The sequence below is a fragment of the Papilio machaon genome, chromosome 2 (assembly GCF_912999745.1).
Source record: "Papilio machaon chromosome 2, ilPapMach1.1, whole genome shotgun sequence".
NCBI classification, from domain to species: domain Eukaryota; kingdom Metazoa; phylum Arthropoda; class Insecta; order Lepidoptera; family Papilionidae; genus Papilio; species Papilio machaon.
Window position 1 is genome coordinate 5,182,881 of NC_059987.1, and position 26,853 is coordinate 5,209,733.

At 33.9% G+C, this 26,853-nt stretch overlaps 1 protein-coding gene across 4 annotated transcripts in view; it reads right to left on the reverse strand.

The window, feature by feature from the left end:
* Positions 1–26,853, reverse strand: part of LOC106709051 (protein grainyhead) — a 95,263-nt gene that overhangs the window by 67,970 nt on the left and 440 nt on the right. For all 4 annotated transcript variants that reach the window (XM_014500711.2, XM_014500708.2, XM_014500709.2 and 1 more), the window contains exon 2: positions 25,000–25,591. In XM_014500711.2, coding sequence (XP_014356197.2) covers positions 25,000–25,514 — 515 coding nt within the window. In that variant the 5' untranslated portion in view covers positions 25,515–25,591. The remainder of the gene's footprint in view (positions 1–24,999; positions 25,592–26,853) is intronic.

Sequence of the window (26,853 nt, forward strand, 5' to 3'; positions counted from 1 at the left end):
GATTATACCCTTTAAAAAAATGTAGCATCGACACTGTTTGGCTCATTTATAAGGTATTAATGCATATTTAAGATAGGTATAGAAATATCATAGTATCAGTAAACGTCATAATAACATCAGTCATAATATTTGAAACTAATTTTAAATTTGCGCATCCACTGCCGCTTATTTGCAAATTAGTGTAGTAAAATGTGAACAATTCAAAAATTAATCACACATAATTTGAAATAAGTTTTTAATCTATTTCCCGAGGATTCTGTACTTTATTTCCAAATCCGGACGAAGGAGCACTCAATAATAACGCTATGATGATTTATAGCTTTATTTTGATACCTCAATTCGTACAAATTGCTAGAAATTAATAACTGTCAAATTTAATTGACTAATCCTTTCGTTAAGATGTACTGACCGCCTTGCCTTATTAATACATGATAACAAAACCGTGAGAAAAGTTTAGCGATGTTAAAATTAATTAAAGTAATGGTTATAGGAAACATAAAAAGTCGGCGGTGGCGAGATAATTAGAAGTAAAATTTTAGTGTAGCCATAGAGGCGGCCGCGGCTTCGACCGAGTCGGAAGTCATCGCCCACGAGGCATCTGTTAACGCATTGATAATTAACGTTGCCAGCTTTATAACGTCCCATTATAAAGTTATCGGCAAACAAAAACCGATGGTCACAAGCAGCGGACATTATATGACTGCAAGATGTTCAATCTACAGAAACGGTACACAAGAATTTCATAACCGCATTGTGTATGCCAACAACTTAGCGAAACACGCCTCAAGTACTTTTCTGAAAGGCTATATTGTAAAATTATGATTCTAATCAGTAACATTTAATTCTTATAATCCAACTGTTCTTATAGATATATATATATATATATATATATATATATATATATATATATATATATATATATATATATATATTAGGTCCTTACATATGAAATTGGCGTTTTGTATGGGAGGAACAAAAAGTCGAATATTTTTTAATATAATATATTTAATTAATCAAAGTATGAACCATTATTTTCTATGCACTTTTGCCATCTCATAGGTAGTTCATTGATCCCTTTACTAAAAAAACCAGTCGGACGGGAATCAATAAAATCTTTGAAGGCGATTTGGACTGCCCCATCGGAGTTGAATTTCTTCCCTTGCAAGAAGTTATCCAAATTTCGAAAAAAATGGTAATCTGTTGGAGCAAGGTCCGGGGAGTACGGAGGATGTCTTAGTCTTTCCAATTGAAGCTCTTCTAATTTAGTAGCCGTCTGTTGCGCAGTGTGTGGTCTAGCGTTGTCGTGAAGCAGCAGTGGCGTGGAGCGATTGACCAGCCTAGGTTGTTTAGCCGCTAGCTTTTCCATCATGGTTTGCAATTGCTGACAATAGACATCAGCCGTGATAGTCTGGCCAGATTTGAGAAAACTGTAATGAACAATACCGGCACTAGTCCACCAAACGCTTACAAGTAACTTTTTTGGGGTTAATTTTCGCTTGGGGCGGGATTTGGCTGGCTGGCCAGGATCCAACCATTGCGCTGAGCGCTTCCGATTATCGTAAAGAACCCATTTTTCATCACAGGTAATGATTCGGTTTAAAATACCTTCATTATTGTGCCGGTTTAGTAATGTAACGCAACAGTCGACGCGCGTTTGCCGGTTTGCTTCAGTCAATTCGTGAGGTACCCAACTTTCAAGCTTTTTAATCTTCCCAATTTGCTTCAAGTGAATTAAAACAGTTTTATCACTAACATCGCAGCCTGCAGCTAACTCGGACGTGGTTTGCGATGGATCCGCTTCCACAATAGCCTTCAACTCTTCATTATCAACTTGAGTCTCAGGCCGTCCACGGGGCTTGTTCTGCAGATCGAAATTTCCAGAACGAAAACGTTGGAACCAAAAACGAACTGTGTTTTCTTTTGCAACACGACCGCCATACACATCATTCGCCCTTCGAGTCGTTTCCGCAGCACTAGTGCCACGGCGGAACTCGTACTCGTAAATAATGCGATATTTTAAGTTTTCCATTTAGTAAAATGAGTGACGCAAACAGAAAAAAACAGAAGAAAAAAAACAAATGAATGACGGTCATCGAACCACAAATACATGAGTCTATAGCTGTACAAATTTGAATTTGGAATTCCTTACCAAAGAGGAGAAATTCGTGATTAAAGTGGCCAGTACGAAAAACGCCAATTTCATATGTAAGGACCTAATATATATATATGCTATTTTACAATATACATTTTTTAAATAATGTCTGCTATTTAATCTTTTGTTATAAAAGTCAATCAACGTCTTTAAAGCTCCGAAGCTTTGCACATATAGTACATAGTACTTTATTTTAATGCTATGGTCCTAGTATCACATCCAAAAGTAGTTTCAATGATTTAATTCCACGCGGCGCGTCTTATTATATGTTAGCTTAATACATTACATTTAACAGGTTTACTAGTGTGCAGTTTCATCAGCTTAGACACATAGATTAGGCGTCAAATAATGTAGAACACATCAATTTATAGATGCAAGCTGATAGATTTACCGTCCTGGAGTTTTATTATAATGGCTATTAACATATATTGCGTTACAGATAGCAAACGTTTTAGGCGTTGTTTTTTACCGTTTTACATAATTACGAAATTATGCCTTATTGACGGGTACGTGTACGCCTCGCCCACTCGCGCCACGCTCACAAGAGAAGCAGAGAAGTATTCAACTGAGATGGATTGTCATAGATAACGTGTCATGTTCTTTTTTAAAGTAGCCAAATATATCGTATCTGTTTTGAACCGAATCACTAATGGATTGTTTAATATTAACTTTAGTAACAGTAAATTACTAACAAACAATATAAATAAAAATATATACCTTCATATCCATTTAATCATAATGTTTGCAAAAAGTCGTTAAGTCAATATAAATATTTAATGTATCAGACAATTTTTTAAACGTATACAATTTAAACTGAATTTAATACAAAAACACAAAAAGTACGGTTAATGCTGGTATACATATATATAAGTAGGAAGGGTATGATTGGCGTAACGAGCACAGGCACCGATTTTGGTCAATAATCGCCATAAGTATAGTGAGTACTTTCGCGTACCGAATGAAATAATAATTGGAGGGTCCGATTTATCACATTACTGTTCTCCGAAATGCCTGAACAGTTCTTGTGTAAGCCCTTCACGTCGAGTCGCGTCGTGCGCACGAAAATATCTCGAGGAGTCCATGCCGAGTGCGCTTAATTATAGGTAGAAAAATAAATCGATGGGAAGTTTGGCCGAATGCCGCACAGGATTTTAATTATTCTTATTATTTTGTCTAACCGAAATCGTCGTCGCGCAAAAAGTACTACAGAATTTATTCTTCACAATGAAACCATTCTTTAAAAATTTCAATAGATTTTTTTGGCAAAGTATGGAAGGGTCAAGACTTAAAGCGTCGAACGGTTTCTTCCCACACTGGTCAGTCGGGCATGGGTATCTACTGGTCATCGGTGGTCATCAAACCCTTTGTTTGGATTTTGTCTCCGTATTCAAAACGACCCTTGCGATAAATTTTAAAAAATGATCCATAGTTAGGTGACACCCCTTTAAAGCTGCAAACGGTCCCTATTCATCGAGTTTGCTTATCGCATGACCCACAGGTGTCTAACTGTAAACGGTTGAAAGAAGCTAGGGGTAAAGCACCATAAACAATTCCCCTATTGTGTTACTTTATTTTATTATCTTACATTTAATTACATACGAGTACTACTTTTTATAAAGATCGTAATATCAGAATGATTTCAGAGATAAATAACTTGTAACTTTTTTAGGAAATGCCGTCAAAATACAACTCTGATTATTACAATTTGCCAGATGTAAAAATAGTTAAAACCGTTTGAATTTGCTTTTAAGTGAAGCGTGCATTGAATAACATAAACAGTAGAGTTTTTAACCGATATAAAGTAAACTATGTGCACAGTCACTAATATTATCAATTCAAATAATTCGTAAGGTTGTTATAATTTTCAAAAAATATATAATACATTTATCAATATTTCAATATGACTCAAAACCCTTCGACTTACAAACCAGTTCTATATTTATTTATAAGAATTTGATTATAATTAAATGTGTAGGTACAATTCCTTTAATCTCGATCAGTATCACCTGGCCGAGATATTGCGAAAACTACAAAGTAAATAAGTTAATTTATCGGTGGTTGCAATTTGCCAGCGTGGCCCAGCAACTTTGCATAACCGCTGAAATAAGATTGCATAATCATTATCGTTATTTATTGATTAAGAAATCGCTTTTTAAAGCAATTTTCTTTTTGTTTAGTACATTTTAACCTTTATTTCAATTTATATGTAATAAAATCTGACTGTAAAAAGTAACGGCCACAAATATTAACAATAAAAAACAAAAAATAAACGCTCCCTGGTCTATAAACCGATATATTACAAGATTGTTTACCAATTAACATATCATTTCCAATATTAAAAGTAAAATAATAGGCAAAGAGAAATACGTGAGCACCGGACAACCTACAGTAACTAACCTTGATTAGCGTAAGGTAAAAGCTTTCCAAAGCTGGTAACAACTGGAAAGTAAACAATGGAAATTTTCAATTTTCAATAATAAAATTCAGATAAACTTAAATTTCAAGAATACGTGTAGAAATATGTTATATAGATATGAATGGCTACGGTACTGCAACACGCAGATATCGAATAAGTATCGGCACTCAGAGAAAGTGGACTTGTGATCCGTGGCCCTGATAAGACACTCGATGTATTTATACGCCCTTTGTTTCTTCACAACCATTTATCAAAAAAAATTCTTCATATCCGGCACAATTCAATAAGCAATGATCATAATTAAATCCAGATAACTCAATATAATTATACCTGTAAGAAGTGAATAATATACTAGTAATTTTTCTTATCATTTAATCCATGATTATATTGTAATGAGCAATGTTTTGTTTGTATTAGATTATTTGAAAATACTGGATCCATAACAACTTCTTCGCTATTAAAAATATTTGTTATCTAAAAGTAGCATGGGTTATATTTAACGAACTATATAACATCAGAACAGCGATCATTCTGTCTGAAACCGATTTTAACACACATCAATGTATTAAAATTGGTCACGAATAATAGGTTAAGTAGTCGTGTAACTTAACTCCATGCATGCAAATAAGCAGGCATTATTATTACAAAGTTCCTGTTCAAATTGCTAAAACGCGTAATAAATTTAATGTCTTATCATATTACTATGTTGCTGTCCGCTATTATTATTCTAATTTATTTTATACTAAGTATACAAATAGAATAATTGAGTTAATAAGAAAGTTTTTTAACGACATAAGTCCTTATTTAGTTAAAACAAGATAACTTCTTTTAGGGAATAGGGAAAGGACAAGGACATGCATTTTTGCAACCTATTGATTTATATTTCTTAGTTACTTCATTTCTATGTATCTATTTATGCTTATCACTCTACATAGTTGCATATTCCTTATAGTATAACTCCGCCATAGTCTAGCGTTTATAGTATAACGTTATCTCAGCCATTATAGTAAAATAAAATAAATATTCAAATTATTTTATTTTATTTTATATTTAATTTTATGAAACTATAGCCTTATATCTCTTTTATTTTTACTTTTAAAAAATTATCAATAATTTGTATCGTAAAATTTTGCAGACACGTATCTTTCATTAATATAAACTGAGTAACATATCGAAGTAAATTTTAATTATTATCTGCATTTTATTAAAAATAAATAAACTTTATCAAGTAACAGAGAAGTTTAACGATGCTGAGACCTTAGCGAAGTAAATATAAGTCGTAGTTTACAACATAACACAGTTTACTCTGAGTTTCCACTGCCAACACTTGTTCAAAACCATATTATCATTCTGTATTTGATAGTATTCTTTCCACCTTATTATGCTCATTAACCGTAACTTATTTTTATTATGCTAATAATTCTTTAGTAACAAGAAAGTAAACGTCCATAGTCCTAATTAGATGACAAAAGTTCCATATCAATTATTCTTGTTATTCCATATAAAAAAAAGAATCTAGTTTAATTATAAAATGAATTAAAAAATTGCAACGATGCCATTCCCTGTTACGAGTATAGTGGTATATTATTTTTGCATCGTCTACAACAGTTCCGTAGTAAATCATGTCTTTTGACAGACTTGATAAATTATCTTGAAGAACCTCACGGATACGAGATATTATTTTGCATTTATAAATACATTTATGTGAATTCTAAATTAAATTAGCTAAAACAAGTTTCTTTGCTACTTTTGGCTGATATGTAAGTAACTGTGAAATTTTTATAGGTATAACAAAGTAAAACATTTCATTTGAAGTATAGAGATAATGTGTCGCAAGCATTTTAGAAACAAGTTTTTTTAGAACCAGAACTAATTCCAAAAAATAGTATTCGCGACTTGATAACACCGTAACAAGATCTCAAAGAGTGCATGAAATATAATTTGACATAAAACTGGATTAGCTATGTTTGGTTGGTTCGAGACAACCTGTTCCAGTGATCTTCAACATTATAAACTAGTCGCTGAAATCAGAAACGATCAGTACTAACGCATACCACTTAGACATAAAGCTGTAAGCACATTGCAAGAAAAATTAAAATTTACTTTACACAAATAAGAAATATTATTGCTTTACTAATGTTGCCAACATCTGCATGTAACATAAAATTTAATTACGTCCTAATAATGTCGTGAATTCTTAACTAGCTTCCTAACGGACAACGTCGATAAAGATTCCCACGTTTATGACATAGTAATCGAAGCAGAATTGTTAATTGCGTACGTCGAATGAATTTAAAAATGCATGGCATTTAAATGCCAGCTTGGACGCCATTTTGGTGCGATGCGAGAAAGAGACTATCACCTTGAACGCGACTTAAATCTGACAGCGTCGAATGTCACCCGCGCTCGCTCGCGCTCGAGTATATTAATAAAAAATGAAGTGTCGCAAAGTTTTAATTCGATCATAGTTAGCGCCTGAAGCGTGGCTTACTACTATTACTATAAAATTATTAACTTACTGGAACCCTAAAGTATCTACAATGTAACATATTGGACCGTCAAGACGACCGCTAACGCTGACGCTGAGCACACTTTTTGTCGTGACAGTGTTGTTGTAACATAGTCGACTGAGACGCTCGATTGCGGATTCAACCTACATGTATGATATAAATATTAACAGAACGTTCCCATTTATTAAATTTTTTCTGCGTCTTTTTACTTTTACACAACAAAGAAAATACATAAATGTTTGTTCTCAATGTTTATTTGTTTGACAACATAAAGATATCATAAGCGAACATATGGCATAAATATTGAGTTTTATATTACCTTTTACATGTGTGAAGTATGAGCCTATTATTACATTAATACATATTTATTGTGAATCTACAACGTGTCCCCGACATGGAAAATTTAAAATATTCATCAATAAAAAATTGTTTACGAAACTAGAAGATATAAAAAGAAGAAAACAACCGATAAAAATCTGCGCCGTTATGAAATGTTATAGGTAACTACGCACACGGAAAGGGTCTTAATTACCTGCCGTATATAAGGTTGTAATATCATTGACTTAAAATAAATTTATAAAATTTATTCGCCACAAACGTAAATCAATTCTTACTTCAATAAAGAAAAAAGAACTATAAAGAAAAAAGAAAAAAGACTATCAATTCTTACTTCAATAAAGCTCGTGGTAAACTTTCCTTGCAACCAGATAACTAAAAAATTAACTAAAATATTCTATATTTTTAAAACAAATCGCTTGCAAAATCTTCATACGAGAGATTTGAGAAAAAAGGCATTAACAACGTACAGTTACCGACACGCATAATGATTGAGGAGATATAAGTTTCCAGAACACCTTAACCAGAAAAAATGTGTGACAGTGTACTAACACAGGTTCATTCATCTGATGATAATCAAGGTTTCTTTCTCGGTACCGCTAAATTACATTTCTAGTAGCCGTGTAACACGTTTACGAGGCACTTTGAAGACGATACGGTGCGTTCATAATGGCTATCGCAATATTATATGGACAGATGCCACCGCGATACCATCGTATTCTTTACTATATAATTTATATACGAGCAAGACGGCGCCGAGGGTCAAAGAAAATTGTCAGCGATACATAGCGAAGTGTCTAACATTTAACTTATATCAAACATCTAAATTTTCTTAGAAACAAGAATGCAAACTACCGCCGCTTATCTTCGGAATTTAGAAAATGTTATCATTCCCCAAAAAACAAGAGCGCATGAATGTTTTGCGGTTTCTTTTGAAATATACCAAACATGTAAGCCGAAACAATTTGCTGTAAACTTTGACTTGCAATTTTACGATCAATATTTAATATACGCAAAATATAATTTACGTACGTATTCATGGTAAATTTTTCCATAATATTGTGACGTGATTTGAAATTTTAAGTTAAACCGGTTTAAAAAGCATAATGAAAGCTCCGACCGTCTACGTATGATATTAACGAGGGCTATATTTTGAAGCTTATTAAAACTTATTTGATGTGTATTAATCCAACCGTGAGAGAGTAATGTAATTTAAATTAATTTCATAGACATGTAGGTATAGTTTAGACATTCTAGTTTTAATTGAGGTTTTATAACATAAAACGCAACAACTTTATATTCAGCATCAGTGTGACGACGGACGTCAGACTAAATACAGAAAAATTATACTAGTATTTTCGAGACAGATCAACTTGATCTCCAATTATTACATGAATCAACAAATTATTAGTATCTTGTAACTAAAATTTATGCATCGCAAGCAAAGCTCCATAGTACATCCATAGTACACAATAATACTTAGCATTGGCGTAGCATTGGCCACTTTTTAACTAGCTGTCGAGAACGCACCTGTAAAATGGGTTGTATCTGTCGCAATGCAAATATTTTAATACTTAATACCATCATCCATGGTTGCAATCATCTTTGAAAAATTTTCCTCGAGACGGTGGAGATACATTAAAGTTCTTTTTACCCAACGGACAGCATTTAGAGTTTTTAAAGTATTCAATTGCCTAAATAATTACTACCGTTAGCCTAGATAAGCTAATAGTTTAAATGGAGTGTAAGTTTCTAGCTGAATTCGTCCCGAGGTCAGCTAAGTGGAGTCGAGGCAGTGATCTAAGAGTATCGGTCATTTCGGTGTGTTTACAACCGGCGAGCAGTTTCGAAATATTATCTATTGGTTTTAGCGTAAGTATTCATGTCAAACATTATGTCACATTAATTACAATCGAGAATGTCCGGCATAAATTAGTCATGTACACGTTCATATGTACATTTACTCAAATACGTCTCTGTCGAAATCCGGACTAGTTTATTTTAGCTCTAATTAAATATAATATGTATATTTAATAATATTCAAACCAGTTTTTGAATTACACTTTGTTGCTGGAGATACTAAAGGTTATCATAGTAAATAGCATTAATAAGTAATAATAAAGGAATCCAACAGAAAAAAGGTTTACGTCTATTTTTAAATTTCCATATATCCGCGTGAACTAAAAGCTTCCTGTAATATTAATCCACCCAAGAGGTATATAGCATTAAGTGGACAAATAATTTAACAACAAGGTATAATCGCACGCCACGTACCGACGCCCCGCCCAACGACTAAGTTATGGTCGATAAAATGCTGCTATCTCCCCATCTAGCCCTGAAGGTTTATGAGTACTAATTAAGCTTCTTGTTTCGCGAATTCGCTCTGTATAGGGACTGAAACTAATTATTAGTACTCCGTAAACTTTTTTTATCTGGCGCACACGAACAATGCGAACGTGACTGTACTAGTAATCTCGCGGCGTGTATTATTACCGCCTCCTCCATAGGGCACTACCGCGAAAGAATTGAGAGTAAATTCATCGCCTTTTTCGTTACGATGGTAACACACGTTCTCTCATTACGATAAGTAAATGTCGATTGTATATTATCTTCAGGGCGGTATATATAACAAACGACCGGCTTTAAACATTTGTGATGTGGAAAGCCTTTAAAGTATGAACAATATTGCGACCTGTCATTACAATATTTTTTGTATCAATATTGACATTGGCGCCAGCTAAATATTACAATATTACATTTGATAATGCGATGAATTATTACCGACTAAACCTGTTTATTTTTATACTATCATACTTAAGGTTACTTTTTTAATTCGAAGTAAGCAGACAGAGAACATGAACTTAGAGCTTTAGAATTAAGCATAGTGTTATAGTTTTATATACTGTTATAGGCTTTTTTAAGTTGAGTATACAACTAAAAAACTCTTGGTGGGTATAATTACCCATAGATTTTTTATCTGTTTTTTTCACCTTTTCAAATAGATAAAATAACTCTAATACAAATGTTTTTATTAGAACTTTTTTTAATAAAAGCTCTGTGATGAAATAAGCTTAGGAACATTAAAACCGATGAGATATTGAAAAGTTAATACATATCCACCAAAATTAAATAGTAATAAAATCGTTATACACGGGACTAAGTTACGATAGTCAATAATACCTTTATGGCAGTTCTGCATCGAATGACCATAAATTGCAAAGATTAAGGTCAATAACGCAATAGATAAGATAACTACTAAGAAAACGTATCTAACATAATGTGCAGTGTTTATTAGTTAAATAGAGTCATAATGAAAATAAATTGGATAACGTTAATGAACTTTTATTAATATTTAAAAGGAGCATTAATATTAGCAACCGCAAACTGAGAACAAACTAGTTGAAGCGCCACCTGTTAGCAGCAAACAAAATTATCATAAGACGAATGTATACCATCAGAGACATCTATTAACTCGGGTAAGTAAAACACAAGAGAGGTTTTATGTTTGCATATTTAAAAATATGTTTAACGGCATTGTTTACCGCAAACGGAACAGAAACCGTGTGTTCAAAATTATAGTCACTATTTTTGTAATAAGACAGTCAATAAAAAATATTTCGCATGCAATTATTGTGAAGGTTATATCTTGTCTTGAGTCTTCATAACATTATTTAATCTTCAACGTTGTTTGATCTTGAAAACATGGATATAAATATACAATTAAATTTGATTATAATATAGTTTGAATCAAGGTTGTTTTTTGCTTCTTCTTAACATAATAACCAAATACCCATATAATAGTTCGAACTTAATTATAGAAGCGCGCCATTATTCTACGATAAAGAAGTTTACGAAATTTCTTGTGAATGCTTTTGCTCTTTTTTATATTTTGAAATATGAATGAGACAAATTCTATCATATATTGTCGATCAGAAAAATGTATATAGTTAGAAACTGCTTAAGAAGGGTTTAACTCACTTAGTCTAATGTGGACACCGACTTACCGATCATTAGCGGCCGAACGCAATAATCTGTCCTTAAGATCGATCCATAGTTTATTTTAATTATGTTATTTTGGACGAATTACAAAAATATATAAATCGCTCTGCAAACGTTACATTACGTATTGCTTATGCGTGAAAATAGTGATTAAGAATACGTTAGATACTTAAAAATGAATCCAGATCGATTATTCGATTCTCAAATCGGAAGTCCTTAATGGTGCAGACGGGGCACAATCAACAATCACCCTAATAAAGGATTTTACAAGGTACGGTTTTAGAGCGTTTTATAACATACATTCTGAACCGCGGGTAATACAGTCCGAATAACTTTCCTTTATCTTATTGTAGGCACGCAACTGCAGACCAGGAAAGCAATGTTTAAGTTAATCACATAAAGCAGGTTATATATTAAATTGCACACTCTTTCAAAACTTCTGTCCCAAGAAGTAAAATATTCAGACTACGCGTGTGTTGCAAAAGTCGCCTATTATACGTAATTATACGGCCGTATAAACTGAGTACTTTGCGGCGAGGACCCCAATTACACTTAGCAGACTTCTTAATATTGTTCATTATGCTAAGGAAATGGTAAAATTTTGCTAGCGTCGATTATCCTTTTAAAGTTGCAAGTAAACTTAATGCACGAGGACGAGGACCCATTAAGCACCAATGGCTTTTATTATCGTTTCTTTTACCGTATAATTGTTTTAAGATTTTAACGGTAATATCATCAATTAAACATTACAAAATTTAAAATTTATGTAATTTTCTATCACGAAAATATGAGCTAAATTCATATTAGTCTTTACTGTTACTTATTCTTTTACCTACTGGGAAAAAACTCCAATTATAATTTAAAAAACATTCAAACATTCAAAAAATTCAAACACATCTTAAGTAAATCCAGACAAAATTGTTACGAGAAAGCATAAAAAAAAATAATATTAATTCTCCTAACACGTAAATAATTGCTTAACTTAATGTGTTATGTAAAATTAGTATATTATCCCACAGACATCTGCACAAAGTTAATTTAAAATAATTTGTTCATTCTCAAATCTCAATACTGTATATTTTAAAAGATTTCCATCTAATCAGATAACATTACGACTATAACAAGATAAAAACACAGTTTTTGAAATTGCTCAAATGTCTTGTAACTGGAATAAAGTTTTATCGTACTCACATTTAGTATTTAATTTGTAAAGGCCTAAATCTCATATCTTGAATGAACTTCGGTCGCCTTAATTCTTTCACATTAATTCTTTAAAAATCGAGATGAACCGCAATATTATCGATAAGAAAAATAGACGTATTACAAACCTCCTCCTTATTAAAATCGGTTTAAAAGCACTAATATTACAAGAAATGTCTATGGTTTTTAATCAACATAGCTATTTATATTATAATACAACATTTTTAGAAATCAATCCACGAGTCTTATATTGATCACATGTGCATGTTAAAATAAGATCAGCAAAAAATTCTGAAACTAAGATGGAAATTGTCGTATGTTTGTTGATGCTAAAATTATACATACAAATGTCGATATGTATGAGTCGTAAAGCGGTCCTAAACCTTATTATCGTATGCCATATATACAGCTTATCCAATTTTATATTTCCTGCAAGATCCTTTTTATAATTATCGTTATTATCCTGAACTCAACAATCGATTGAATGGAATTTTATAAGTATGGTAGTAATGTTCTTGCACAGTTGCTTAATGAGTATGTTATCAAACAGTTCTTTTGCTAACAAACTCATTACAAAATACTAAAAAGTTTTTGTTTCGGTGAAGTTTAAGATGAGGTAAAAATATGTACGGTCTGTGTGCTGTTCAATAATCTGACACCAGAAAATCAACAATTCCGTGAAGTGTAATAGAGTTTTATTTCGTTTTCCTCAAGGATGTCTTTCTAAAAATTAAAAAAATTAAAAACGCTTTTAGAAAAACCCAATATATTGTATTATATAAATGTAATAAATTAGGAACCGATTTAATGCATTTTAATAATAAACACTCTACAGGATTATCATAAAGTTTGTGTATGGAAGTATATTATATAAGAAATAAACTTATAAACAATTTAGACTTTGATATTAAAACATTTAACATTTATATGTTTGTGTTAGAAAATACAAAAATCGCTACTGACGCGTTTAAGTCTTTTCCATACACTTTATAGCTCTAACTTAAAATTATTGAATTTAATATTGAAATGTTTGGTATTTTTAGCCTTAGATAAAACAAATTATTTAATGCACAGGTTACTGAAATATTTTAAACTAATTTCATTGTTCAAGACAAACTAACATCGTAAATCATAGCAGAAATATTATAAGAAGGTGTGGTCTTCCTTGATCCACTGGGTACAGATAAACATGTCAATTTATCTCAGACTATCAACATTGTTATTTTCAATTATAATATTATAAACATATGAAACAAAGTGATAATTTCAAAGCAGGAATTTTATTTATTTAAATACATTTCACATAAATATTAATGCCGCATTGTGCTGTGCCCGTGAATTATTCATACTTGACCTGATCATTAATCTGTCATAAAATAATATATGATAAATATCCACGCTGATAACTATTTGAAAGGTTTGTCATATCTTAAGAGACATTTTACCTTTAACTTTTAACTGAGTTAAGTATTATTACATATGTATAAAAAAATTATTGTTGTAACTTTAATTTTATCATATAGTATAATTATTTGACGAACATCATTTGTTTCTTTCCTATTTAGTTCATTTAATGTCTTTTAATATTATTGTGATGCTGGTATACACTACGTGTGGTCATACTATGGATCCCTTGGCTGGTTTAAAATAAATAACAAAGTTCAGTATTATTCATTTGTTGTACATAGTTCTTTTTACTTATTGTTTATATTATATGTTTCGTGTCATTATGAAATCTTCAATCTTTTTTCAGTTTTACGATTCCCCGTCGTTTATCAGTGCTATTCATGGTCTTGCAAGTTATATATGTTTTATTTGAACCATACAAATGTTCATTTCCGAATCTGGAAGAAGCAGAATGCCGCTTATAGACAATAAAAAAAATATACTCTCGTTAGTCCCCTACGTGGAGACGGTACAAATTGGTGTGCTGTGTGTAATGACAAACATTAGCATTTACAAACTGAAGACAGCCATGGAACAGCGCCATCTGTGGTCTTATTGCAGTTTTTGACCAAGTAAGGATTGTAAAGTGGAGTTTTTCATAATTTACTGAGATTATTAACATAGTTTTAAAAAAAATAGCGAGTTTATTTGTAAATGACCTTAATCATTATTCCTGAAAGCTCTGTTAATTCATGATCAATTGAACCATTTAGAGAGAATAATAAAGTAATATTGTAATATAAATAAATGTCGGATAAAAAGAACTAATAAATTTATATTCAAGTGCAACTTCTGTGAAAATAAAAATATGTTGGACCCGCGATTCTTTTTTCTGTGAAAGTCCAAATCCCGAACATAAATTACCAGTATTCCTTTGTTTATCAAATTTTATAATTTAAAACAGAGCCCTATGTCTCTTATTGTATTAAATTGTACACTGGTAATGACGCGAATGTTTTTTGTTTGCGGTATTAGACTTTGAAATATAACAGTAGTTTTCATATACGTTTTAAATATTAAACTAAGAGAAATACCTTCGCCGGAACATAAGACTACCGGGGAAAGTTTCCAACGCCCTGTTATGGCGGCATTTCTCATTCCTCGCCGCCTTTTCACTAGGGATTGCAATCCGGCGTCATTTTCAGTCCGGCCGGATACGACCGGATTCCCATCAATCCGGCCGGATCCGACCGGATCCGACCGGATTGATTAAATCAAGATGATTTTCGCTTTTTAGTACAAAATAAGTAAGTTAATCAAGTGTCACTGCACTTATATGTAGGTAGTTTATAAAAAATAAATCACAAATATATAAAATCGACTTTATTTCTTAACCAATGTTAAGACAAATAGACAACAAGAAAACATTTAAAATTTAGTAGTGTAGGTAACTAGTAATAATTTTACGACGTAACGAGTAGCTTAGTCTTTCTAGATTTCACTTTCACAGATAGATCAATTTATAAGTAACAATATTAACTATCAAGTAACTATAATATCTAATAGATACAATTAACCTACCGTAATTAACTGAAATGAGATCAAAATCATTATTAAAGTATTTGAGAATGCTAACAAACAAGTCTTATAGGTATTTATGATTATAACAGATACCATCATGATTTGATGAATCTGTCGAACGAATGAATGACAAAAATTATCACAATAATGAGTTTAGAACTCTTTAGTTTAATCAGCTTACGATAAATAATTATTTTAAGTAATAATTGTAAAAAAATATAAGTATTAAAAGAAAATCAATATTGATTTTGAAAATAAGATCGTAGAAAACAAATATTGTTAATTGTGTCATCAGCTAAACGACTTCTAATAGAGCTGCAAATATATACGCACAACGCATTTAAAGTACCTAATCATGCAACAGCTATATTATTTTCCCACAAACTGCTAGCACCGGATCCGGTTTTCGGATCCGGTATATTGGTACCGGATCCGGTAACCATTAAATGATGCCGGATCCGCCGGATTACCGGATCCGTTTTTCCGGATTGCAATCCCTACTTTTCACCTTATTACGGGTGTTAATCTGTCTCCACGGCACTTAAACCACAGACATAAATACTGCAGTCCAACAAAGTATACTAGTAAGAGAAATTGTACATTATGACTGCTAAAATTTATTATTTAATTTGCAGACAGTTGTTCCGACAAACGCCGCAGCGCAATCGATCAATGCGGAGACGTATGTCTGGTACGATTAGTCACGAATGTACGGTCGAATGCACGGTAAACTCTTCGCGTGTAGAACTTATTACAACTTAGTAAGTCTCATTTTGCAACCGTTGCTTCGCTCTTGAACTTTATGTGTGTTCCGCCAGAGAATGCTAAGTAGCTTTTTGATAATTCTTAGCAAGTATAACAACCAAAGATTAAAACTATGTCCTGAATATTATCAAGAATAAATTCAGATGTCGAACCTAATGAACATAACCTGCTACATAATAAAGATTATGAAATATGTCGGTAACAATTATATTTTACAGAAATAAAATAAGTTTATTCAAAAATAGAAACATTATATAGTCATGACTCAACGCTTTATTGCTTGAGCAGGTTGTTGTAAATAAGTGTACGTATTGTAAAAGTTTGTGGCTTTTGATTTAAAAAACAGCGTTAAATGATAAGCGTTGTGTTCGTTAAGGTATAAGCAGGAGCATTTGTTAGCTGTTTATAAAGTGGGAATTGATACATCGACCTCTGGTATTGTAACTGAGGATAAGGAAAGCTTGGTGTTGCGAGAGCGCATCAGCGCAAGAGTGCGACCTCTGCGCGGCGCACAGGCAAGGTCACGAACGCGCGTGCGCGTCAGTCGTGACCCGCTCGCGCGCTTCGCACCACATCGCACCGCGAAAATCACACTTGAATAAATTTTCATAGAGTTCATTATCATTCGTATCCAATGCCATACCATGCTGTCTCACTGTATGTAATACATCGGTGATATTCAACTGCGCTGTTGGCTCGTACATATCTACCGCGCGATTTGATTTTATGCGAATAGCCTCTATACATAAGTATAAAGTGCCTACTTTAGGTCGATAGCATTAAATCGCTAGCACCGAATAGCGACACGCTGAGATCATAGACCGTTTTGTTTGCAGCAAAGCTCAACAAACTTCCAGCTCTTGTGTTAAACGATACGATATACAGGATTATTATGACAGTGGCCCCTTAATACATTATCGTTGTTTAAGTGTAGTGCTACATTATTTTTATAAGCGAACAGTTTAGTAATAAATTTTGTGAGTGTATTTGAAACTATGCCTTTTTTATCTATGATTCAGTTATTGTAACAACGTAGTTCAGTATCAAAACACAAAAGAAAGATTTAATTAAACAAACACACGCAACTTTATGCGTACTGAGTAAATATAAGGGTTTATATCTTTTGTTGTTTTTGTAAATTCATCCGCAGTATCTCAGCAACGGAATGTTAATTCCGCTGCTATTTAATACTTAATGGCAACAATGAATCATTAATCTCGTCGGTAACGCTTAACAATAACACACATTTTCCTTTTACAGTATTAATTACTATTACTTTGTTTTGAAGATTGTACTTCATAGTTTTAACATTTTGGATGGACATTAACATTGACACGTACTATGACGTGATAAATAAAGTCATGAATTCAACACTTATTGGTATTTCTTACGAACCACTTATTAGTGTCCCATAAAAGGCATCTAAGGCGAGTATGAATTCTTTAGGAAGCGACGGTAATAAATCAGAGTTGGACGGACTGTACTTTGATTACTCGTGCAGAGAACATATTCCATAACTTAGATTTTATCGTCAAACGTTGTCATATGAGCATATTCTAGGCTTTATAAAGAGAATAGAGTAAAAAAATAAAAAGAGACTAAACTGCTTAGGCAATTAGCGTATTTCTTAGCGATCTTGTGTAGATAGAAAGCAGTTGAAGATAACGGTTAGATACCGTGTACCATATAGGATGGTAGAAGAGTTAACCGAGAATGGGATACATTATTCAAGAGGATCATTTACATCGCAGCGCAGCGGAGACGTGGCGGAGGGATTCCTTGTACGTAGCGAGCGGTGATGGCGGCGGCTCGCCCGGCACTCGCGCCACGCAAAAACGCTTCCACCTCGCCCCTTCCAGTCATTCTTTTTTCGACGAACTGCGCTAGAGTACATGCGAGCAAATTCTTCAGGTTCAAGAAAAAACCTCCTATTCAATAGAATGTAAAGACAAAAATAACGTTATTCAGGAGTTATATAAAATGAGCTTTTCAAATCTACCATGCATTATTCAATAAATATATTTATTTTTGGTCGTTAAAGGACGCTATACTGTACATATGTGTCAGTGTTATTCAAATATTATATCAAAAGGCGATTTAACAATTTTTCTTAAGTATGTACGAAAAGATTTTGGTTTTTTTCTCGGACCTTTCTAAGCCTCTGTTATCTTACTTAAATTGCCTTTATAGAGCTAGAGTCGCATGGGCGTGAGAGCTTAACTTTGTTTAATTTAATAGAAGGCAATTATAAACCTTACTTGTGCGTATAAGACATAACTGCACAGCGGTAACCTGTCCGCTGCGAAATTAAAAGATACATAAATGGAATAAGAACAAAGCAAAAACAAGAATCGTATTCATTAAACGAGGGACTGCCAGCACTGTCATTTTTGAATGAAAAATAATAAAAAAGGAATAAAATGCATCGTTACAGTAACCGTGGCAGATATAGATTGAGTGCAATAATTATATCGGCATCCGAAAAACATTCGCGTGACGCGAGTGAGAGGCGCGCCCTTGTACCGCGCCGCACTGCATACCCACAGTTCGCAGCTCGAGGCAATGTTGTCGTTTTCGGTCCCCGAGCGCACCCCGCTACGCCCGACACGCAGGTACGCACGCAAGTGAATGTACAGCCTTAAACGCATGGACCCCAAAACTCATTAATATTTTATTGTCTCCTAATTATGTTTGACGAAATGTCACAGCTAAAGGTCGAAGGTGTATGCATCGAATGATACCTTTTTCTGATGTGTGCTAAAACAACATTAATCGCAGCTTATTTGTTATATAGGATATATGTAACATACTAAATATGAAAGAACTATATTTCTTAGAAATAATTTTAATACATGCATGTATTTTACTTACTTATTTGATATATCATACGTCTAATGTATGGAAACTTGAGTAACAGTGCGACAGTTCACTTAAATGTACCAGTGTATTTCTTATTGAATCACTGCGCTATCGACAGCTACTTTGTCATTATAATCACATATCGTTAAAGTTATTTTCGAAATTCAAAACTGCAATGAATGCTTTCAATTACGAAAAAAGACAATCACAATTATCTAATTTGCTTCACTACACTTTGTAAACACTTTATACTTAGATTTAATACAATTCAATTGCAAAAAAGACCACGAATATTGATCTGAATAATATTAAAATTAAGTTTCGATGTTTATTATAATTTAAAGCTTGTAACGAATCAACTTAATTAATTCGTACGTTGATATTTACTTATAAGGCGAAGCTAGCCTTGTCGAAGATATGTTTGCCTCTCTGTCGCACAAATGACCAACAAAATATCTGTCTTTATCTCACTAATAAGCTACAGTATACAATACACACACACGCAATAAAACACATGTGTGCGGTCCGTCGATGTCAATGTGATGAATAAACAGTTTCTCCGATTTTACGATTCAACGATTACAGATATCTATCTATTTAAGTTGGTTAATGATTTTGAAATATTTAAGTGGTCTGATGAAAGAACACAAAAAATTAGAATAGTAATAATGTTTGAAATAAAATTTGGGCGGTCTAATAAAATATTAATTTAAGGCCTAGTGTAAATATTAAACTAAGGCTTTGTACTAATCAAAATCAATTAAAACGGTATATGGAAGAAAATCTTCACACTGTAAGCTATCAACTAATAATAGTAGTAATAACAACTAGTAATATTGGGAAGAAATGCGCCTCGTAAAATATGATATGTAAGACTTCTCAATCTATCAAAAACAAAACCTAAGCACTAAAATCATAAAATAAGACAAAATGTATTATGACATAAATATTACTTAATAACAATAAATGTGTTCTGTATTAAAGTTATTTAGATTTTTCGTGGCCTTCAAAAAATTTACCCATTTGACATTTACGCTTACATTTAAAAAGCATTTTTATTAAATAAAACATAAAATTGTAATACACAATAAGGTTAACGATTAAAAATAATTTAATATGCTTATTGTGTTTTATTTGTTCAATTATATTTTGTCGTATAATTAAAGTTGTTGTTCGGCTTCGACAGTACACCTTACTTAGTAAATTTGACTTTTCGTTTTTTTCCTGTCATAACCTTTTCTTACATTAAACTTTATTGTCTAATTGAAAAATCGACTTAAGTCAAAAAAATATTTACCAATTTTAAGTCTAATTAACTGAGATTTCACTTAATTATACAAATCTTTTATAACATAACAAAAATATCTTCTAACATGTATACTCAAATAATTACAAGATTACGATTATAATAATTATATAACTTTATTAACAAGCCGTTCCCGCAACGGTTTTTATATTTAATTGAAACGTAAACCTATAATTGTTCAACTGAAACGAAAAAAGCCCTCAACCGTATTTGTAATAAATATTAGTGTTCCAGGTTTTCCTAAACAAGAGAGAGGAAACATTATGTTTTTACTCAATAGTTGCTTCAGTGGAAACCCCCAGTTGTAGAAACAATCACGGATATGTAAAAAATACAATGGTGTGGCAACAATACAAAATTCACATAATTTAATATTTAAAACACAACACAGGATAAGTAACGTATCCATGACCTTGCATTCCCTCGCTGTGTTTGTTAACTGTTATTTTGTTGTACGAGGCTAAGTATCAAATTAATTTGACCGATTCAAGATTATTATGCCAAATTTTAAAATAATTTATATGTGGTACAGCCAATGTTTCCTTTATAAAGACAAGCTTTAAGCTTGCCCTAAGTTCCTTCTCCCTATAAAAGTAAAACGCTCTGTAAAGTTTACTTGTATAGTTAAACTATGTTGTAAATATTAAAAATTTTAAGTAGATTACACGATAAGTACGTTCTAAAGAGTTTGAAAAGGGCATTTTCTTGCAACTACGCTGAAGTTGCCTTTCAGACTAAAGGATGTTACAACGAAATACATTAAAATATATAAAAGTATACTTTATAAAAGCTCAAAAATTTAATCGATCGATTAAGTCGATCAATAATATTATAATTTTAATTGGAATATTATTGCTAAATGAGTGAGGTAACTGATAATTAGTATATCGCTGCTATGATACTTGGCCACTAAGAAAAATTCTAAATATAATCTCACCACAAAGAAATCCCCGAACGTCACAAAAAGTTGCGTATCTCTATGAATAATGAATATACTCGTTTCATCTGCTGTTTTCAATTTCAGTCTTATTTTAATGCTCAATAGAAACCCTTTTTAATTAAGAACATATGAAGGAACCGTCCTATAAAATGGTGATGTCTTACAATTCCGAGCCTCGATGTAAGATAATAAAACCCTATAATGGATTTACTCTTGTGGTTGTTCACTTACAAAAAAAGGGAAGACCTGCCTACTCCTTGGTGTTCATGGGATCTGTTCATAGCGTTTCCGATACGAAATAAAAAATACGAAATCACGACCTCTGCAGTGAACCTGCTTTTCATATTAATTGCATAAAAGCCTTTCATTTAAAATTGTAGTATAGGAGATGTTCATTAACAAAACTAATTTTATTTAATGACAAAATTTAATTATACAATTAAATAATTCGATACAGCTATGTCAACATTTTTTGTTACAATGTCAGTTCCATATTATTATCATCCTTCTCGAAAGAAATTTTATCCCCCGTAGAGATTTCTGTCGGACATTGCCGCGTCGAAGCCATGTTACGTCGACGTATCAGAGGCAAGGCACACAGATGAATATGAGTACGAGTATGTGGGCGTATGCTTGTGTGTGTGTGTTTCTGTACAGAATGGGAAGTGAACCCTTTACGTGGGGGAAACCGTTTTTTATTTGCGCTCGGACAGCGGCAACAGGTAGAAAGGATGATCGTTAATTTTTAAAGGACACACTGATCTTTGTATTTTTTACGCGCGGTCACTGTTTATAGTGAGATAACTTTGATTAAAAGGAGAAATACATTTTTTTTTACTGGTGTGCAAAATATTAAAATGTATAAAAAAACTCGTTTGACTTCATCGTAATTCTTAATTTTTATAAGAAGCCATTAATATGGACATGACGTCATCAGCCCGCAAGTCGCTACAGGAGTAACCGAGATCCCGTTGATGTCTTTTACTTTGGGATTTAAAACCTCCCGACTTCTCGAGTTTGTTGACCCTATCTGTAGTTATTTTGTTGCCATTATCACTATTTTAATTTAGTGTTTATGGGTTTCAAATGTTTTTATTAATATTAAAATGAATCGTTCATGGTAACAAGCATAACAATTCTTATAACGCAGACCGCTTTAGTAATAAAAGTAAGGGAATAATTTTAGGGTTTTGAAATACCTATTGTGGAATCGTAAACGTTTTTCGAAGAATGTGAAATTTTACTTCAATTCTCACGAAAATGGAAATAACCTTATAAAATGTCTACATAACTGTTATGACTCCCCAAAAATTGTTTACCGGGCAAATCATTATACATTAAATAAAGATTTGATCGGGAACGCAAGCGATGCTAAGCTCATCTTGAGGGCTCGCAGCAACGAGTATAAGGCAATAAAATAAGACTGCGCCGAGGCTGGGGTCGGCGGCAGGGCGCGGGGCAGGGCGTAGGCTGTCGCCTTGCGGACTCGCCGCAAATCACGAGATACGGCGGATCAGTAACTAGAAGTCCACTTAATATTTAAACTGCGAGATAAATTAGCTACACCATAAGATATGTTTTATTAACATTAAAGGTAAATTTAAACTTAATGCTAGTTTTTCTACTAGTGTTTATTCATATTAAGTACGATCTATAATAATTATTATACTTTTATTGGGGAAACATGGAATACAAAACGTAGTAATATTTGATAGACATATTATTAATTCTGACTTTTTAAGTTAGATTGTTATTTTGATTATAAGAAAATAGTCGGTGAGCGCTCAAGGCATGTACCGCGGCGCAACAAAAAGTCGTCATTAAAGTGTTGGAGGCGCGGCGCGGTGCGGCGGCGAGGCGGCGGCGGGTGAGGCCCGCTGCCCGCTGCCCGCAGCCTCTCGCCGCGAACTAAACGATTCAGCCGAGTTTTTATCACAGAACTGGTAGGTACCGAGCCATATCTGGCTTATTTATTTTAACTTGTTTTTCATTATTTTTATGTCCTTATAAAAACTTTTATCAGTATCTTAAAGAAAAAATGTATTCTCCCCATTAAATACTAAAATTATTTCTCTAAATTGCATACACACATATCATATTATATCTATAAATTTTAAAACTTTATCTCATTTTAATTTCAGGAATTGTTTGATGACTAACGCCCAATTACTATTTGCATTTATTCCACCCGGTTTAAATTTGAAACAATGACCAAGAAAATATTATTTTTCATTAGGTTGTAATTGCAACGTTGGGAGACGCTCTAATATGTATATTATGAATGACATGCGCATGACGTGTTTTTGCGGTGTTTACGTTCAATGGCTCTTGACTATTATGTTAAGTACAAATGTAGGCAATCAGACGAGTACGCGACGTCGTGAGCAACGCAAAGCAGCGCTGAATACGCTTAGCTTCACGACGTTTTCCGTGAATTCCTAAAAATAGCAGACGTTAGATCATCATTGGCCGCGGATTTCAATTTAGGCAACATGTAATACGTGGTATACAAATCATTAAAATGAAACAATGCAGCTAGTTAATTTAAAAGGCATACTATCTTTTAATTTATAATGATATTGTGGTACATGTTAATATGTATTAAAAGTGTTTAAAAGTCAAATGTGGATAAAATTCGTTTACCAACCTCAGCGTTGTCGTTTATTATTACAACATCATTCGACAAGTTTTGTGATGTGAACTGTGTCTTAGCGAATAAGTTCTACGGACTATAAATATCATAATGATATTTTGTGACTATATTTATTGGGCGAACATCTCAGCATCAGAGTGTGTTCGGTGCTGGCGCGGACGCTCTCGCGGCAAGTTCAAGGTAAGCTCGTCGCTCCGCCCACACAGGCCACTCGGCTCAGCCGCTCCTAGCGCGCCGCGCGACCGTTACACTACGCGCCCTGGCTGAACCTCCTCGCTCGCACCTCTCCCGCGTATCCACGCACAACACTCGCTTGCACAAATAATCCATTGTTTTTACCAATGCAAACTAATCTAAGGAAGTGTTAGCGCTCTGACAAATTAATACTCGCCTCCGATTAAGTACCGACTATACATTTTATCATTACCACGCTAAACACATATAACCAGCGCACTGTCTAAATTGTACGTCCTATCGTTAACTTGTAGTGTAAATTTGAAGGCGCAAATAAAATCGAAGTGGCCAATTTTGTTATCAAATTTAAATTTAGGTAATGATGAGTTTTGTTTATAGTAAGATTATTTTTGTTGCCATGCAGAAAAAGTAGCTTAACTACTTCCATTTCGACAAGTTTTAAATGTTCCTCATAGAAATCCCAATCGTTAAGATGTAGATATCTGATACCACTATTTTTTGTCGAAATAATGTCATAAATTACGCAGAACCTATAAATTTTAAGGCAACTTAATAACATACGCAAAAATTCGATAGGCAGTATTCAAAATTATGATTAGATTGACACGAGTTCACGGTGGTAGCGGCTTAGTACATGTTCACTGAAGCCACCAGCGCCGTGAATAGATACAAAAGATTGAAAAAGTGTACAATTAATTTACCTGGGTATTGTGATAACTTGTCCTAATTCGTCCACGACGTGATCAGCGAGCACGAGCACGGTACCCTGGCCGGGCGCGCCGACCACTACGGACACACCACCGTCCACGAGCTGCCCGCCGCCGCCGACCAGCTGCCCGTCCTCCAGCTGCCCGCTAATCATCTCCACTCGTTTCTGATCCGGTGTCGTCGTGTATATAACAGTCTGCTTGTCATCTTCGTAGATGAGATCAATTGGGGTCTTCTCGTCGATGGAATCCATGCCTTGATCGTAAACGTCCGGCTGGACCTGCACCTTGTTGTCAGGCGCATACGCGGCGAGCTCGTGCGGTGAGTGGCGGTAGGAGTGCGCCTCGGGCGGGTAGCCGTCGTCGGAGTCCATCTCGACCTTGTGCGGATAGTAGTCGTGCGCGGGCTGCACAGGGGTCATGGTTGCGAGAACGGCGTGCGCGGGCGCGGGTGAGCGCGGTGCGGAGGCAGGGGAGCCGGCGCGCGGGCTGGCCTGCGGCGACGCCATGCTGCGGCCTCGCAGGGAACCGCCGGGGACCGCCAGGGATCGCCCCGCTCCACACGAGACGATCCCGATATACGCTTCTGAAATTTATTACACTATTCAATTATTTCATTGAATTTTGTAATTAACGAATAATTAAAAGACCGTGTACCATGACGTGCTCGTACGACATTTATAAATTGTCTTGCTCGTAAATCTTATAAGGTATATAAATGTTTATATTTCTCCTTTGCTCGATATTCTGCGACTTAAAAGAGTTGACACTTGATTATTGTAAGCATTTCGTCGATTGTCTCAAATGTAAGGCCCTTGGAATAAGATACCTATATCCCGAGTTGCGAACAATATACCTATGACAACAACGAAACAGCTGACAGGGGTCCAGTTAGAGGAACGAGTATCAAGTAGCACCTGATAGTCGAGAAGCGCCCGAACTCGTTCAGGAGCGGCTCCGGCCGCGGCCGCGCACCAAACCACCTCCGAACGGTACAAACTGGAAACGACTATTACAAGCACGTGCTTGTCTTGTCGAACTCGTCATTGTACAATAACCAAAACAAACCACATTACATATACGACTTTTGCATTAAGTCTTGACACATTTGAACCAAATACAAATTGTTTTCAACGATTCTAATTAGGATCTCCCAAAATTCGTTTATATGTTACAAATATCACGCTATAAACAGTGACAGATAAGACAAAACAAAGAACAAGGATCACTGTAAATGATAGTTACTAATTCCCAACTTAAACATAACAAATAAGTCATAGTTACTCAATAACTAATAACTTGGTAATTTATGGATATTTTAATTTTATGAACTGCTTTAGAATACCAATGTGAAATGTATAGTTGTTGTTTTCTAGTATTGCTGGATACCTACATAACTTAACAATTGTCGTGTAAAAAGTTAAAAAAAATGCTTGATTGGCTCTTACGGTTAACTGTTAAAGTCTAGATTTATGAATTATTAGAATCGAGATAAGATTCAAATAAAAAATCCAATATGATTCTTCACAGTCATAGTTCATACGATTACTAATAACAAACGCCACATGCTCACGAGTACTTCAGCCTCGCCGCGGGCAAAAGGAAAAATAAAAGAGTAAAAAAGGCTTCGCCGCGAAGCTGGGATGTCGAGGCATACTCTCGCACACATCGACGTATGAAGCTCGCCGATCACTGCGCTACGACAGGGAATAAACACACGTTATTCAACCACACATTACATTCGCTCAGTGCGCTGTGCGCTTTATAACTGACCGATATTATAATTGGTTTTAAAAAAGAATCAATCACAATAGCTACACTTTCGTCGGCGGAGATATAAATGCGACG